Source organism: Melospiza melodia, chromosome 15 (genome assembly GCF_035770615.1).
Source record: "Melospiza melodia melodia isolate bMelMel2 chromosome 15, bMelMel2.pri, whole genome shotgun sequence".
Taxonomy (NCBI): domain Eukaryota; kingdom Metazoa; phylum Chordata; class Aves; order Passeriformes; family Passerellidae; genus Melospiza; species Melospiza melodia.
The window spans coordinates 2,866,989-2,882,049 of record NC_086208.1 but is presented as its reverse complement, the minus strand read 5'-3'; the positions used below and the strand labels follow the sequence as shown (position 1 = coordinate 2,882,049).

The window sequence follows — 15,061 nt, the reverse complement described above, 5'->3', positions numbered from 1 at the left end:
CCGCACGGCCGAGCCGCACGCAGATTGCGCAGGAAGGACAGCGCGCCGGGATTCCCGAAGAGATTTACGCCATCCGCTGGCCGGCGGGGGCGGGGCGCTACGGAGGCGGCGTAACGAGGCCCCCGCCGGCGGCGCCCCGCCTCAGCCGCGGCGGCGGGGGAGGAGGAGGAGCAGCGGAGCGCGCCCGGCGCGATGTGGCAGCGGTCGGTGTGCGTGGGCCTGCTGGCCCTGGCGCTGGGCTACCTGTGCGTGCTGGGCCCCGAGCTGCCCCCCGCGGCCCTGCGGCAGCTCTCGGCCTCGCTGCTGGGGACGCTGCGCCGCGCCCGCTCGCTGGAGGCGCGCACGGTGGCGGCCTGGCAGGCGGCCATTGTCCGCCCCGCGCGCGGCTGGGCGCGCGTCGCCGTCGGGTAGGTGCGGGAGCGCGCGGGGAGCGCCCCTGGCGGCGGGGCGGGAGCGCGCCTGGGCCGGGATGCGCGTCCCGGTGCCCACGTGTGCGGGTGCGGATGTGCGGGTACCGATGTGCTGCGGCCCCGGCGGGCAGGGGGATGGATCCCGTACCTGGGATGTGTCTCCGCCGCCCAGGTGACACCACACCTGCAGAGCTGCTTTCAGCTCTGGGGTCCCCAAAATCAGGACGCGGAGTTGCTGGAGCAAATCTAGAGGAGACCACGGAGATGCTCTGAGGGTGGAGCCCTCTGCTCGGGAGCCAGGCTGGGAGAGCTGGGGGTGCTCACCTGGACCAGAGAAGGCTCCAGGGAAACCTCAGAGCCCCTGGCAGGGCCTGAAGGGGCTCCGGGAGAGCTGGAGAGGGACTGGGGACAAGGGATGGAGGGACAGCACACAGGGAGTGGCTTCCACTGCTAGAGGGCAGGGATGGATGGGACATTGGGAAGGAATTCTTCCCTGTGAGGTGGTGAGGCCCTGGCACAGGGTGCCCGGAGCAGCTGTGGCTGCCCCTGCATCCCTGGCAGTGCCCAAGGTGAAGGGTTCTTGGAGCAGCCTGGGATAGTGGAAGGTGTCCCTGCCCGTGGCAGGGGATGGAGCCAGATGACCTTGAAGGTCCCTTCCAACCCAAACCATTCCACGATTCCATGAAAAAGAGCTGGATGTGAGTGCAGCGCCTCCCGCAGTGCTGCTCAGTCTGAGTTGGATGTTGGCCGAGGGGATCAGTGATCCAGAACACTCCTGTAGTGGGGATTTAAGCTGGGCTCTGGCCCTCTTGGAGCCCTTCTCAGAGATACTATTCCTAGCTTGATTGTCTGTAAAACAACTTTGTGTACAGTCTGAGGGTTGGGGTTAGGGTCAGTTGGAGCTGCTGGTCCATCCAGCAAAGGCTGGCAATAAATAGGTACCAGAGACAAGTTATAAAGTGGAGAAAGGAGTAAAGCCTTTTTTTGGGAAGAGGTAACTGAGTCCAGACACAGCTGGAGAGAGATAAGGAGGGAAGGGACAGGGAAGGCAATGGATGTTGAGCTCAGGGAAATTCAACACCCTTTCTCTTTTTAAAGTAGGAAGAGAACAAGGGGAAAGTTCAGGAATGTCACACTGATCTTATATTTAGCGCTTGACTCACTTTCTTTTAAATCTATGGACATGGCAGGTAACTTGACTGTGACTGGAAGAATCATCCTTTGGATGCTGGAAGGAGTTATCCACATCCATGGCTGTGTGGCTCTGTGTTAGCAGAGGAATATGACTTAGTTTATCCCCTTGGGTCTGTAATGATTCATTAAAACATAAATTTGGGGCTACAATGCTGCTTGAATTTATGGTTTCTTTTCTCTGCGATGCTAGGGAATTTCTGTGTCCTTGGTGTAGCAGGTGATGCACATCCAGAGGATTTCTGGGTTCGTTACCTTGTGGAATGGAAAGCCTCAGGGTTTTTCATGTCCTTTATTTTGTGTGATGCAGCTTTTTTTTTGTTGCAGCCCAAATGTAACTCCTGAGAGGTCACTGCCAGGGAATGCTGAGTGCTGAGCACCAGGGAGCAGGAACTGGCCTTGGCGTGTTCTGGGGGGACATGTGGAGAAACTCGGGGATCCTGCACAAGTTTGATTGATGGTTTGGATCCCTGTCAGGGAAATGTGGGCCACAGGAACAGAAATGGCACTGACAGCAGCTACAGAAGGTGTTTAAATTGCATCTCTGTGCAGTTGCTGGTGTTATTTCAGGAAGTATTTCCTATTTGTTGTTATTGCTCTGAAACCACAGAGTGAGACAAGGGCAAGTGTTTCTAAATTGTCTTCTGGGGTTCTGGTTCCTGCCAGTAAGTCTCCTGTCCTGTAGTCTGAATTAGACTGTGATTGAATCAATGGGACATGGGGACTGGAAGTCAGACTTTCCAAAAAAAGCCTGGATCTGCTGAAATGGTTCTTATCCCTCCCTTACAATCGCAGGATTTCTCTCCTGTTTCCACTGCATGCTGTTTCTGTAAGGTTGGGATGATCCTTTGGAAACTCATTTTCAAATATTTCAACTGACAAATTGCTCTCTTGACTTTCTGTAAACAGAGCCAGCCTGTGTGGGGAGTTGTGTGTGGGTTGGCTGTTATTAGCAATAGCTGAAACTCCAGAGGCAGATCTAGCTGACTTAAACACTTTCAGTTTTGTTTCTGACATGCAGTTTTGAATCACATGCACATTTTAAACCCAAAATACATGGGCATTAGAAGCTTTTAAGAATTTAAAATGCCACTGTTACTATTCCTGTTCTTTTTAAGCAAGCCCAAGGCAGGAAATGAAGTAGAACCTGTGTTGTAACATACTCAACCACCTTTGGAGCACACAGCTTTCCTTGTGTTCGTGGAGCAGAAAGTTAGAAATCCCTCCCTGAGCACAATAAAAGCCAGTGAGGCAGGGAAAGCTTTAGGAGAGAATTTCAGGAAATTGCTGTGCCTTTTTTCCTTTGGCTGCTTGTTCTCCCCCTGCAGAGTCAGGGATGTGACCTCCCTGCCCTCCCAGGTGCCCTGAGGTCTGGCTGCTTTTCCCAGGACGCCTTTTCTTTCTTTCTTTCTCTCTCCCAGCGTCAACGCCTGCGTGGACGTGGTTCTGTCTGGGGTGAAGCTGCTGGAGGCTCTGGGGCTGGAGCCCAGTGATGGGAAGGACCATGCAGTGCTGAACTCTGGGCAGGACCTGAAGGAGGCTTTTGCCCATTTCATGGAGAGAGGGGCGGCTGCCGAGCGCTTCTTCAGCGACGCCGAGGCCTTCCAGGACATTGCGCGCACGGCCGCGGAGCACCCCGCGGCTCAGGTGGGTCTGCAGCCAGGGAATCCCTGGGAATCCTTGGGAATCCTCTTCCTGACTGCCTTGGCACTGCTGACCTTCATTCTCCCTCTGGAGAGCAAATCATTGAGGGAGAAGCTTGTGGTGCAGCTTGTGTTCATGGTGTTTCCTGGGATTCTGTCCCTGCTGTAAATGAGGGGGGTTCAATGGTTTCTCCCCTGCTGACATTCCCAAACTGAAATTCAGAGGTGTCTCTTGGGAGCCAGATGGGGCTGAGGATGTGAAAGAGGCTGGGAGTGAGGAGTTGCCTGATTTTTAGCTGTATGGCCTGTTTTCTGTGAGAGAAGCCAGGAGTGGTTTGGGTTGGAAGGGACCTCAAAGCCCATCCAGTGCCACCCATGGGCAGGGACACCTTCCACTATCCCAGGCTGCTCCAAGCCCTGTCCAACCTCACCTTGGCATCCAGGGGCAGCCACAGCTGCTCTGGGCCCCCTGTGCCAGGGCCTCACCACCTCACAGGGAAGAATTCCTTCCCAATATCCCATCCATCCCTGCCCTCTGGCAGTGGGAGCCATTCCCTGTGTGCTGTCCCTCCATCCCTTGTCCCCAGTCCCTCTCCAGCTCTCCCGGAGCCCCTTCAGGCCCTGCCAGGGGCTCTGAACTTTGCCTGAAGCCTTCTCTTGTCCAGGTGAGCACCCCCAGCTCTCCCAGCCTGGCTCCAGAGCAGCCCTTGGATCTTCTCCATGGCCTCCTCTGAGCACCTGTGACCTCAGGACAACCCATATTCACTGCTTTTCAAGCTCAAATCAGAGTTTAACTGCAAAATTTGAACTTTACTACCGAAGAAACTTCCACAGTTCCTTTCACTTCACATGGGCACAGGCACCAGGTTTCAACTCAGCCTCAAACTGGAGCAAGAATTGCTGCAGATTTTAAATGATTCCTTGTCAGCCTTGCTAAAAACCACCAGGGCTTTAGCCACAGAGAGGTTGTACAGGAGCAAGGGCTGTTTATGTGCTGAATGAGTTGGTTTTTACAGTGCTGTCAGTGTTGGAGATTAATTGATTTCTACATGGCTGTTACCTGAAGGTGAATATTTAGATTAAAAATAAAGAATGCTCAAATTGTTGAGAGAATTGTAAGATCATTTTGCCTTCAGCCCCAACAACCTTTAGTAACTTGGGTACTGCTGAACCCTGTTCTAAAAAGCCAAAATCTCCAGCCTGTGCTGAGGCCTAAATGTGTTTAAAGATCCCAAAGCAAGGGGATGCCCACACCCTGCTCTGTTTGTTTTACAGCTTTACGTGGGAGGAAATGCTGCTCTCATCGGGCAGAAGCTTGCAACAAACCCAGACCTGAAGGTACACACATGTTGCAAACATCTCATGCCATTTGCTTGTGTTCTTTAATTTGCTTGTCTCATGTTACTTCTATGTAGATTTTGGGGATTTTGCAGTTATTTCTTAGGTTCTGCTGGTGGAATATATGGTTGGACATCCAAGCTGATTTTTAAAAATTGAATTATGAACTTTTTAAAATCAGTTGTGTAGGAGATGCTGAAATTTTGACAAGGGAAACTGTTTGTTTTTCCTTGTTTTCTAGATCCTCCTTTGTGGCCCAGTTGGTCCCAAACTCCACGAACTGCTCGATGACAATGTGGTTGTGCCACCTGAATCCATGCAGGAAAGAGATGAATTCCATCTTATCTTGGAATATCAAGCAGGTACAATGGAGCAGGGGTTCAGTGGTACCCCTGCACATCACTAAGATTGCTGCACAGCCTGAGGGGTGTCATTCTGAACCTCCACAAACACTACAATGCTCCCTGAAAACAGAGATTTAACCGTGTTAAATCTGATGAAACTCAGGGTAACCTTCTGTAATGAATTGTTGGTAACCGCTGATGAAATTCAGGGTAACCTTCACGTAATGAAGGTTAAAACAGCTCTAAAAGCTAAAATGGCTTTTCTTGCTGCTGATGGAACCCATTGAATTTGTGATTTTGCCCAGGAACAAAGCAGTTGACACACACTTGGTGCTGTTTGCTCCACCCCAGGTGAGCAGTGGGGCCGGGTGAGGGCACCCGCTGCCAACCGCTTCATCTTCTCCCACGACCTGTCCAACGGCGCCCTGAACATGCTGGAGGTGTTTGTGTCCAGCCTGGATGAGTTCCAGCCTGACCTGGTGGTGCTTTCAGGACTTCACATGATGGAAGGGCAGAGCAAGGAGATGAGACAGAGGCGACTCATGGAGGTGAGATACAGAATCCCTGGATTTCCTTCAGTTCCCCTCCAGGTGTTTTTTGTTTCCCCAGGTTTGAAGGTGTAGGAAGGCTGTGCCTTCACAGCTCCCACAGATCTCAGTACTGGCTGCCTAAAGGAGAGTGGGAGCTGCAGGAATGGCTGAAGTCTAATCATGTAACACTGTCTCTTCTTAGATTCTGTGGCTTGTCTAGGGAAAAGAAGGGCTGGTGGCCTGGCTGGAGGGTGTTGATGTGGTTACTGGGCTTATCTAGCAGTTAAACCAGGCTTTTTCTATGCTGGACACAGATGATCCAGGTTATAATCAACACCTGCATTCCTTAAAGAGCACCTGTGTTGTGCCACCTGTTTTACAGCTGAGGGCTTATCCTGATGCAAGGCTTTGACATTTTTCACATTCTGGGATCAGGTCCTCTGCAGCTGCTTCAGATTTGTGAGGTTTTTGGAATTAATCCATTAGAAAGGTTCTGAGCTGGAGCATATTAAGGCTAGATAGTTTTCCTGCCCTGGGATTCTGCAAACTAGAAGTTGTTTTATTTTCTCTCCTTAGCAGTACATACACAGGTCAGACATCCCATTGAATTGTTTATATCCACACACAGGGAGATTAAAGGATGTGTATCTTGAGTCACAACCCTTTTTCTTCTTCTGTTCCTTAATAAATATGTCTTCTAAGGTTGTTTTTTCCTTTTTCCTGTAGGCTGTAGCCTCCATCTCTGATATCCCAACCGACATTCCCATACACCTGGAGCTGGCCAGTATGACTGATCAGGATTTTATGAGCAACATTGTGCATCAGGTAAGGAAAATGAAAGGATGTGCTCTTTTCACTTCAGTATCACAGTGCATGAATACAGAAATCAAAACTCAACATTTGGACTATACATTGGAAGATGAACTGAGGAATGAATTTGAGCTGAGTTTACAATTTTAAATTCTGCAAAGAAATTGAGGGATACTTTCTTTCATGGTGGTTCCTTGTTTGGCTTGACACAGCTCTGATCTCAGTGTTATGTTTTATGTGGAGCTGATGTGTTGTTATTCTTTTACTGTCTGGAAAATTAATTACACCAAATGGAATGTTTTCTTGGCTAAGTAATTCTTGCCAACTTGTGGAAGTGCAGTGACTGGGAAGCTGGGTGCTGCTTCTGCTGAGCCAGCAACAGGGCACTGCAGGGACTCCCAGGTGTGACTCCGCTCCTGAAGGCAAACGTGCTGGCCCTGTTTCTGTTAGCAGGTCTTTCCCCTGGTGAACTCCATCGGGCTGAATGAGCAGGAGCTGCTGTTCCTCACCCAGTCTGCCTCTGGTCCCCACGCCTCCCTGGCCTCCTGGAGCGGCATTCCCGACGTGGGGGTGGTCAGTGACATCCTCTTCTGGATCCTGAAGGAGCACGGCAAGACGGCAGAGCGGGCCTCGGACCTGACCCGGATCCACTTCCACACGCTGGCCTACCACATCCTGGTCACCGTGGACGGCCACTGGGGCAACCAGGCAGCAGCAGTGGCAGCTGGGGCCAGGGCTGCTGGCACCCAGGCCTGTGCCACCGACACCATCGACACCACCAAGGTCTTCCTCAAAGCTCCCCTGGAGTTCGTCACCTCCCACACGGAGGCGCCATCCAAAATCTCCCTCAATCCAGACGAGCCCGTGGTGCAGTGGCACAGGGAAGGCATCTCCTTCCACTTCACCCCTGTGCTGGTGTGCAAGGACCCCGTGCGGACCGTGGGGCTCGGGGACGCCATCTCAGCCGAGGGACTGCTCTACTCTGAAGCGTATCCTCAGTAGCAAACCAGGAGCCTCCTTCTTCTCCAGCACCGCACGGTGTCTGAGAGCCGTGGATTGGCATTTGAAGCAGTGGTGGTATAGGAACAGAAGCAGGGTGTGGTGTGTTTTCTGGGTATAACTGTCAAAGAGCCAAAGAATAATTCCAGGTATAAACTGTCAGCTACATTCCAGTCACTCGGCAGTGACTCGAGCGCTTCACGTGCAGGTCAGGTGCAAAGGTTTTAGTATTTAATGTGAAAACTGGCTTTGTCTTAAGGGGGAGGGACACAAAGACCAAAATCCCTGGCTGGCAGAATTTGCTGCTCGTAGCTCAGAGTGGATCTTTTCTGGTAGTGCTGCAAAGTGCAGCAGCAAGACATTTCCTGCTCCTGGATCCCAGGGAGAGCACAGCAGTGCCCAGCCCTGCCTCTGGTAAATTCAAAATAAAAGGCTTGTGGGTTATCTCCTCCCAGCACTTTGCAAACCTTCCTTGGGGTGAGGATGGAATTACTGCCTGGTGCAATCAGCTCTCCGTGTGCCCAGCCCCAGAGGGAGCCACGGTCCCAAAATGTGACACAGACTGAACCTACTCCAGGCTGCACAGGTGACTCTGGACATCTGTGACTTAGGGTGTTCCACATGAGCAGCCTGTGCTTAGTTTTTAGGAAACAAGGAGCGAAGATAATCAGGTTTTCTGTTTGGGGGACAGCTCTGTTTCCCTGCCAGGGAACCCCCAAACCATTCCCTGTGTTTGCTGTACACTAAATACTCTGCTAATGGTGTGTTACAGAAAAGCTCTTGAGTGCTGGAGACTCGTTTTTGGTTGTTTGAGAATGGTTGTGCCAAATTCTTCAGTCTCCCTGCCCTCTATTAGGAAAGGTTAATATATCAGGGAGGGTCCCTCTGGAAGCTCAAAAGCAGCATTTTCCAGGTAAGACTGAAGTGAGGTGGCCTTTTTAGGGTGTGATGTTGGGATTTTTTTGACTAGGTCACTGATAGTTTCTTTGCTCTGGCCTGTGAAATTAAAAAAGCAGAATCATGTGTCCTTGTTAAATACTTTGCTTCTATTTTTTTACCTTTCACAGTCACACACTAAGAATTGCAGAGCACCAGCATGGTTTTGTCTCTGGCCACTTGAGGAACCTGGAGTGTGTTTGCACAGCTCTCAAGCCAGTTCTCAGTAGAACTGGGTTAAGTGCAATCAGCCTGTCTGGGCAAACCTGTGCCTTAGCAGAGCTTGCAGAGGTTGTTCCAGGTCAGTCTTTGCACCTGAATGGAGGGAGGAGAGTCTGTGTCACTCAGGGTGGAGTGATCTGTTGCAGTAACACTGTCAGGCTGCTGTCAGTGGTGCTCTCTGTTGGGAAAAGCCATCCTGGCTGCTCTGCAAGGATGCAAATTGGCAGCTGCTGTACTTGCACTGACTCAGCACACAATGCTGTCTGTCATGAGTATTCAGCTTTCCCCCTGAGCAGTGTTCTGAGTGCAGTCAGTGCTGTGTTTTCCTGCAGCTCAGCCCACCTTGAGCTTCCCTTCAGTGTCAGCATTTTATCCAGGTGGAGGATCTTCTTAAGACTTGAGGCATTTCTGCCCAGATTATTTTTTTATGAAGATGATTATTACTACTGTTATTATTATTATAATTGATAAACTGTAGCACAGGAGTTCTGCTTTAGTCTTCCAAAACTGAAAATCAATGCAAAGAACCTCTCTTTTTGACTCACTTAGAGGTCCAAGGCCATCAGCAAGGCAGCCTGGGATGGTGGCCTTTTGGCACTCCACTCACTCCTAGGGCCACCAAAGGCCATGGATCTGCCAGCTGGAAACTGATCCTTGGCTTGTACTGTGCATTCTGGACTTGGAAACAAAACTAAATACACACAAGCTGTCACCAGCAATGGCCCTGCTGCTGGATTTCACTTCTTTCTTGCTAAAACACTTCCAGGGATGTGAGGCTGATGGGACTGACATTCCTTAGGGCCACCTAAAAACGTGTGACTGCACATACAGACCTTGTGCCAGGGTCAGCTGTGCTTGCACTGATCAGGAACATGAGAGGCTAAAATTAGCTTTTATAATCTGAGTCAGTAACTGCTGCAAAGAATCATTAAAAAGGAGCTTACTCCTTAGGAATCATCTGGACCCAAAAGCTTCATTAATATAATTATTGTTAGCTCCTTCTTCCTGCTGCTCCTCACAGGTAAACATTTCTGCTGCAGCCCATTGTGGGTGTGCTGGGAACACCTGGCATGGGGAGTCCCAGCTCTAATCCCAGCAGCTGGGCATGGCCAGGCTGCTGCTCTACCCAAATCTGTTTTATCAGGCACATGGAGCTCATCTGCACCCAAAGTCACTTCCCAAGGAGAATCCTTAACCACCATGACCTGTTCATCAGCTGTGCCAGTGGGATCCCTGATTAAGTTGTGGAACAATCTATATGGTAATAAATCTGAATTGAATGGAGGGGCCCAGCAGCCTTTGCTTTGTTTCACATGCTGTGAACATGATGTGCTTAACTTCCTTCTGCCTTCCCAAATTAATGACAGAGCTGCTGCAATGCTTCCCCTGTACTTGCAGTCTCACACCTCTGCACAGCTACAGTAGTGACAACAAAGAAAAGCTGCTTCAACAGCTGCAGAAATACCAAAGCTTCAAAACCAGGCTTGAGCTGACCCTGTTCCCCCTCATCCTCTGTCTCTACAAATTCTGTTTGTTCTCCTGTGTTACTTGTACCTTGAAATCCTTAGTGATGGATGGCTCAAACCTCAGCCAGCCTCACTCCTGGAGCAGGGTTTGCAATGGAAATGTTTATTCACACAGATTCTGCTGGAGATGCAGCAGCAGAGCTCAGCACTGTGACAGCTCTCCATGGTATTTTCACTTGTGTGTTCCTGCAGCCACCTTGGCTTAGGTTTATTTTGCCTTATCCATGATCCAAAATTAGCATTCTTCCATGTTTTCTGTGTATGGCACTTGCTGAGGGTCAAGTGCTGGATTATTTGGAGGTGTGAATCCCAGGGGCCTGGCAGATCTCAAAGGACACATTCCTTCTCCCTGTGCCCTTGGGGCTGTGCCATGGAAGAGTCAATCCCAAACCCAACTCTGGCCACTTTAAAGGCTCTTTACCTCTGTTCCTCTCCAGGGCAGTTTCTCAGCATTACTCAGAATTACTTGATTTTCTTTTGTTTCCTGGTTATCTCCTGTTGGGATGTGTGAGATCCAGTCAAGTCTGACCTCCCTTCCCAAGTTCATTTACAGAACTGGTGCTGAAATGTTCTTCCTCAGCCTTTAGCAAAGACCTCATGAACTGCTTTGTGCTGGATGTTTTAGAGCTCAGCTCAGCTCATTAGCCACTAGAATCCAAAGCCTGGAGAGCAGCAGAGCACTAAATCCATCCCAAAACCCAGTGGAAAACTGTCAGCAGTTGTGCTTGGGTTCTTTTTTCACTATTTATTCTGTAATGATACACTGAATTATCAGGGGTTTTGTGCCACAGGGTGACTTTTCCAACCATGTCCTGAGCAAAGAGTTAAATAATGGGACAGTTCTGTAAAATGGTACAACAGAACTCAATTTCCAGTTATCCTAAAATGTTGGTTGGGGGTTCTTTTGGAGCTTGCAGCTTAGGTGAAAGCTGAGGGTTGTGAGTGAGTGAACAGCTCAAGTGTCTCTGTGCCAGTATTGTCTCTGTGCAATCTGTCCAGAGCAGCCCTGGCACAGATTTGTGTCACACAATTGCTGCCTTGCTATTCCTGGGCTAAGGAACTCAGAGTGTTGGGGAGAACAGGAGAAAAGCAGAGGAAAATACTGGATCTGAGTAACCTTCAGTAAAACTTGGGATTTCAGAGCCAGGAATGCTGGTTCTACCTCTTGGAGATGTTGGATGAAGTTCTCCTCTTTCACTCTGGCATCTCAGCTGGATCCAGGCAGGGTTCTCAGGGAGTCACTGATCCAGGCTCTGGTGGAAGATGTTCCCTCAGGAAAGGAGAGGTGCAGGTTGCAAACAGCACATGGCCATTCCCTCCTGTGCCAGGAGCTCTGTTCCAACAGCCTGGCATCAGCCTGTGCCCAGCAGAGCTCCCAGCAGCTGAGGAACACAAATGATGGCAGCAATTATCCCATTTAAATGCAAGGGGAGGCAATGGAAAACAAAACCTGGAAACCTCCCCTGTGAATTTCTCAGGAAAGCTGGCCCTCAGTGCAGACTGGGTAGAACTGGGCTCAAATCTCATCTTTGTCTTCCATTAAAAACAGATTTTTTTGAGCAGTGTGGTTGGAGGGAGTGGTAAAGCTTTCCTTGTAGCAGAACTGGGTTTTCTCTTCTAGAAAAGTCTTGGCAGATGGAGTACTTGTTACAACATGGGCTCTTTTTGAATGCATTTATGTGTGGAGCTTATTATTTTAGCAAAGCTTTCCCTCATTCAGCACTGAGTCTGTCTCTGCAGAAGAGGCTTTACGAACTGAAACCCACTCCCCAACTGGGCAATCTGAATTCTCAACAGCTTTAAGGCCCCCACATCCACCTTGCTCAGTCACAACTAAGCATAGGAGCACAGCATGTAGCCACTAATCCTGCCTGTAGCATAAATCAGCATCCAGTTGTCTCAGGGACCTCAACACCACATTTTTTGGGTTGAACACATGTTGCTGGATAGACAGATCATTACTTTTGGCTGGAAAAAGGTCTTGCCACTCAGGCATTGATGTTTGAATTACTTTTGTTTCCTGTGCAGAAGCCAAGATGCAAAATACCTTGTGAGCTCTGCTTTACCCTGTTCATCACAGACCTTTCCCTAAAAAGGGGAAGAAAAGTCCTAAAGCAGATGGTTTCTGCTTCCCTCGAAATTAAGCTCATGATTCTTTCCAGTTAAGGGGGAGAAAAGAGGGGATTAGAATTATGGCTGATGCCAGAAACAGGTTTTGGAACATAAGGTGTGATTTCCAAAATCCCTAAATGCCTCAGTGCAGTCCTGCTGAAGAGTCCCTTGCCCAATTCCAGCTGAAAGGGCAGTCCAGCCTCATTACCATTAGCACAGAAATGCTCTGCAGAATGATCCCAGCAATTCACTGCATGCAAATGCCACCATCACCATGCCCAGGGGAGGAAAGGGGACAGGACAGCAATTGCAGCTCTATTTATTATCCAACTGGAATTACATATTTAAAAATGCTCCCCTAGACATGAAGCTCCCAGGAAGAAAGAAGGTGTTACTGCTTCATTTCATAGAAGAATTGGTTCACTGTTGCATAAGCTTTTCACAAAATATATGTTTAAAATAAATCCCTTCACAGTACCTCCAAGTGCAGTATGTGCTCCCTGTGTGACACTTATCCCATCAAAGCATCATAGGACAAAAATCTGCCTTGAATTCAAGTTTTGGGGCTGAAATGAAGAATTGACAGCCCCTGCCCACCCCTGCTCTTCAATCCTCACCTCTTCTTCCCAGGCACTCTGTTAGGCTGCAGGGACTTTCAGTATAAGAAGTTAAATGTGAATAAAAATCTCTGCACTGTACCTGACTGACACAGTCTCTTGTCTGGTTTGTTTCAAATTGCCAATGCTCTGCAAAAAAATTCTGTTCAACTCCTGGCAGGAGGGAATCCTTACAGAAGTGCTGCCCTGGGGCTGAACTGACACAAAACCATGAAGAAAAGACACCTGAGAGGAAAAAAAGCCACATTTAAGATAAGCAGTCAGTTTGGGATACCAGAACCCAGGGGAAAGTGAGGGGTTCTACTCTTTCAGTGTTCTCCAGGGAACAGGAGAGCACTCCAGCTCCTGGCTGGGCTCTGAAGATGCATTAATGCCTTTTGGATAAGAGCAACAAACCACCAAGCCCAGCTGAAGGCTGGGATGTACCCAGAGCCCTGCTCATGCTGCCTGGACACTGCTGCCTCCAGGATGTTTCCATGAGTAACCTTCCTCTCCTGGGCTGCTCATTAGGGAGGGATACAGTCCAAGAGTGCAGAACTAACAGCAGGAAATAAAGTGTCAAACAGCTGGGGAGCTTCACCAGCAAACACAGAGCCCTGAAGCTTCAGTTTACTGGTCCTTTATGCAAAGCTGCTCACCAGTTCAGCCACTGGGAGGGTTTGATTCTCCTCACCACCCAGGATGCTAAATCACTACTGCTGGCTTTGCTAAGGGTCCTTCTGGAGGACTCACACCCAGCCTGGGGAGAGCTGGACCCTCCAGCTGTGTGGGGAGTTGTGACTGCACTAAGAGTAGCTACACACACCTCTGGTCACTGCAGTGACTCCCTGGAACAAGGCAGAGCCACAAGCTGAAATCACTGATAGGAAACAGCTCCATCCAGACTGACAGGCAGTGGGGAGAAGCCACACTGGGGCAGGGTGGGGCAGGGCCCTTTCCCCAGTCCCAGGCAGCCCTGCAGAGGCTCCTGCACTGCCTGTGCTGCCCAGAGCTGCCCTACTCTGCTGCCTCCTGGCTCTGGTGCTTCTCCTTGCCCTGCTCCTCGGGCCCTGTGGGAGCTGGGTTCTCCTCAGGGCTCGTTTCTGAGTCCTGCTCCTGATCTGGCTCCAGAGGCAGGGAGGGAGGCTTCTTTGGCAGAGCTGGTGTTGCAGCACCTGGGGAGAGAACACAGTTGAAGTTACTCTGTGCCCATGTGTGTGCTGTCTGCTCTTTATGTCCCTCCCAGCAGCAGAGGTGCAAAACAATCACAGCTTTCATTTACCCTCAGATTCCTTCTGCCTACCAGTGGTTTGTTGACACTGTGCCTGAAATCCTGCTGAAAGGAAGCTCAGGTACAGTCAGAATTCAGTACAAATGTAGGAATTAACTCATGCCCTGGAAGGAAAAACATTTTCTAGAATAATGAATCTCAGAATGGTTTGGGTTGAACAGGACCTTAAAGCTCATCTCATTCCACCCCCTGCCATGGGCAGGGACACCTCCCACTGTCCCAGGCTGCTCCAAGCCCTGTCCACCCTGGCCTTGGGCACTGCCAGGGATCCAGGGGCAGCCACAGCTGCTCTGGGCACCCTGTGCCAGGGCCTGCCCACCCTCCCAGGGAAGTGCCACTTCCATTTCCACTGAAGCTGGTTTATGCTCAAGCTGCAAAGTGTTGTTTTCACTTCACAGCTTTAGCAAATATGGGGAGAGTTTCCAGGCAGCTAAAGTAGCTACCTACAGAATTAAATCACAACAGGACACAAATTGTTTCTACGTTTACATTTAGGGTGCCAAATGATGTTATGAACCAGCTCCCTTCTCTGATCTGGATAATGGAGTCCTTCAGGTACACCCTATACCCTCGGTGTGTTTTATTTTTCAGATCTTCTGGCTAAGTCTTCCCTGCATGGAAAGTTTATTCCATGTGTGAGAAATGGGACAGGTCCTTGGGGATGCCAAAGAAAGAGGCCTGGATTACACAACCACTCTCCTGGTTCAGCCCACAGGCAACAAGACTGAGAGTGACAGAAAATCACCACAATGAGCAACATCCCCAGTGCATTCCTGCTTGGAAGCTGAGGGGTGAGAGGAGGTGAGCCTTGGAATGGCTCAGGAGATGCTCCCACCCAGCCCCAGCACAGGCAGTGATGGGCTGAGCCTCCAAAGGCTCCTGAGAACCCTCAGTGCCATTAAATCCAGCAACACCTGCAAGGATGGGCAGCTTTGGAGCAATCCAGCTGCAAGTATCATTGTCAGACAAAGGATGAAAGTACTTTGGAAAACTGTAAAAATTGTAAAAATCCATCTTCTCCCTTGTCTGCAGTAGTCTGTGCATAGCAGCTCCTGGGCTCTTGCAAAGAAAGGCAAGAGGTCTGGCTGCTGAAACTGCTTCCTTCCCAGAGCA

At 50.0% G+C, this 15,061-nt stretch overlaps 2 protein-coding genes across 5 annotated transcripts in view; one reads left to right on the top strand and one right to left on the bottom strand.

The window, feature by feature from the left end:
* Window positions 1-192: 192 nt before the first annotated feature.
* On the top strand, window positions 193-12,764 carry ADPGK (ADP dependent glucokinase). 2 transcript variants are annotated; one of them, XM_063169382.1, is made up of 7 exons: window positions 193-407; window positions 3,023-3,248; window positions 4,520-4,582; window positions 4,824-4,944; window positions 5,278-5,474; window positions 6,183-6,281; window positions 6,720-12,764. In XM_063169382.1, exons 1-7 carry the CDS (start codon window positions 193-195, stop codon window positions 7,266-7,268), a joined length of 1,470 nt encoding a protein of 489 aa, XP_063025452.1. In that variant the 3' UTR covers window positions 7,269-12,764. The 2 variants fall into 2 exon arrangements, with proteins under 2 accessions (XP_063025452.1, XP_063025451.1); XM_063169381.1 differs by having other exon boundaries at window positions 6,717-12,764.
* BBS4 (Bardet-Biedl syndrome 4) overlaps window positions 12,365-15,061 on the bottom strand; it is a 37,814-nt gene continuing 35,117 nt past the window's right edge. For all 3 annotated transcript variants that reach the window (XM_063169379.1, XM_063169378.1, XM_063169380.1), the window contains one exon: window positions 12,365-13,832. In XM_063169379.1, coding sequence (XP_063025449.1) covers window positions 13,675-13,832 — 158 coding nt within the window. In that variant the 3' untranslated portion in view covers window positions 12,365-13,674. The remainder of the gene's footprint in view (window positions 13,833-15,061) is intronic.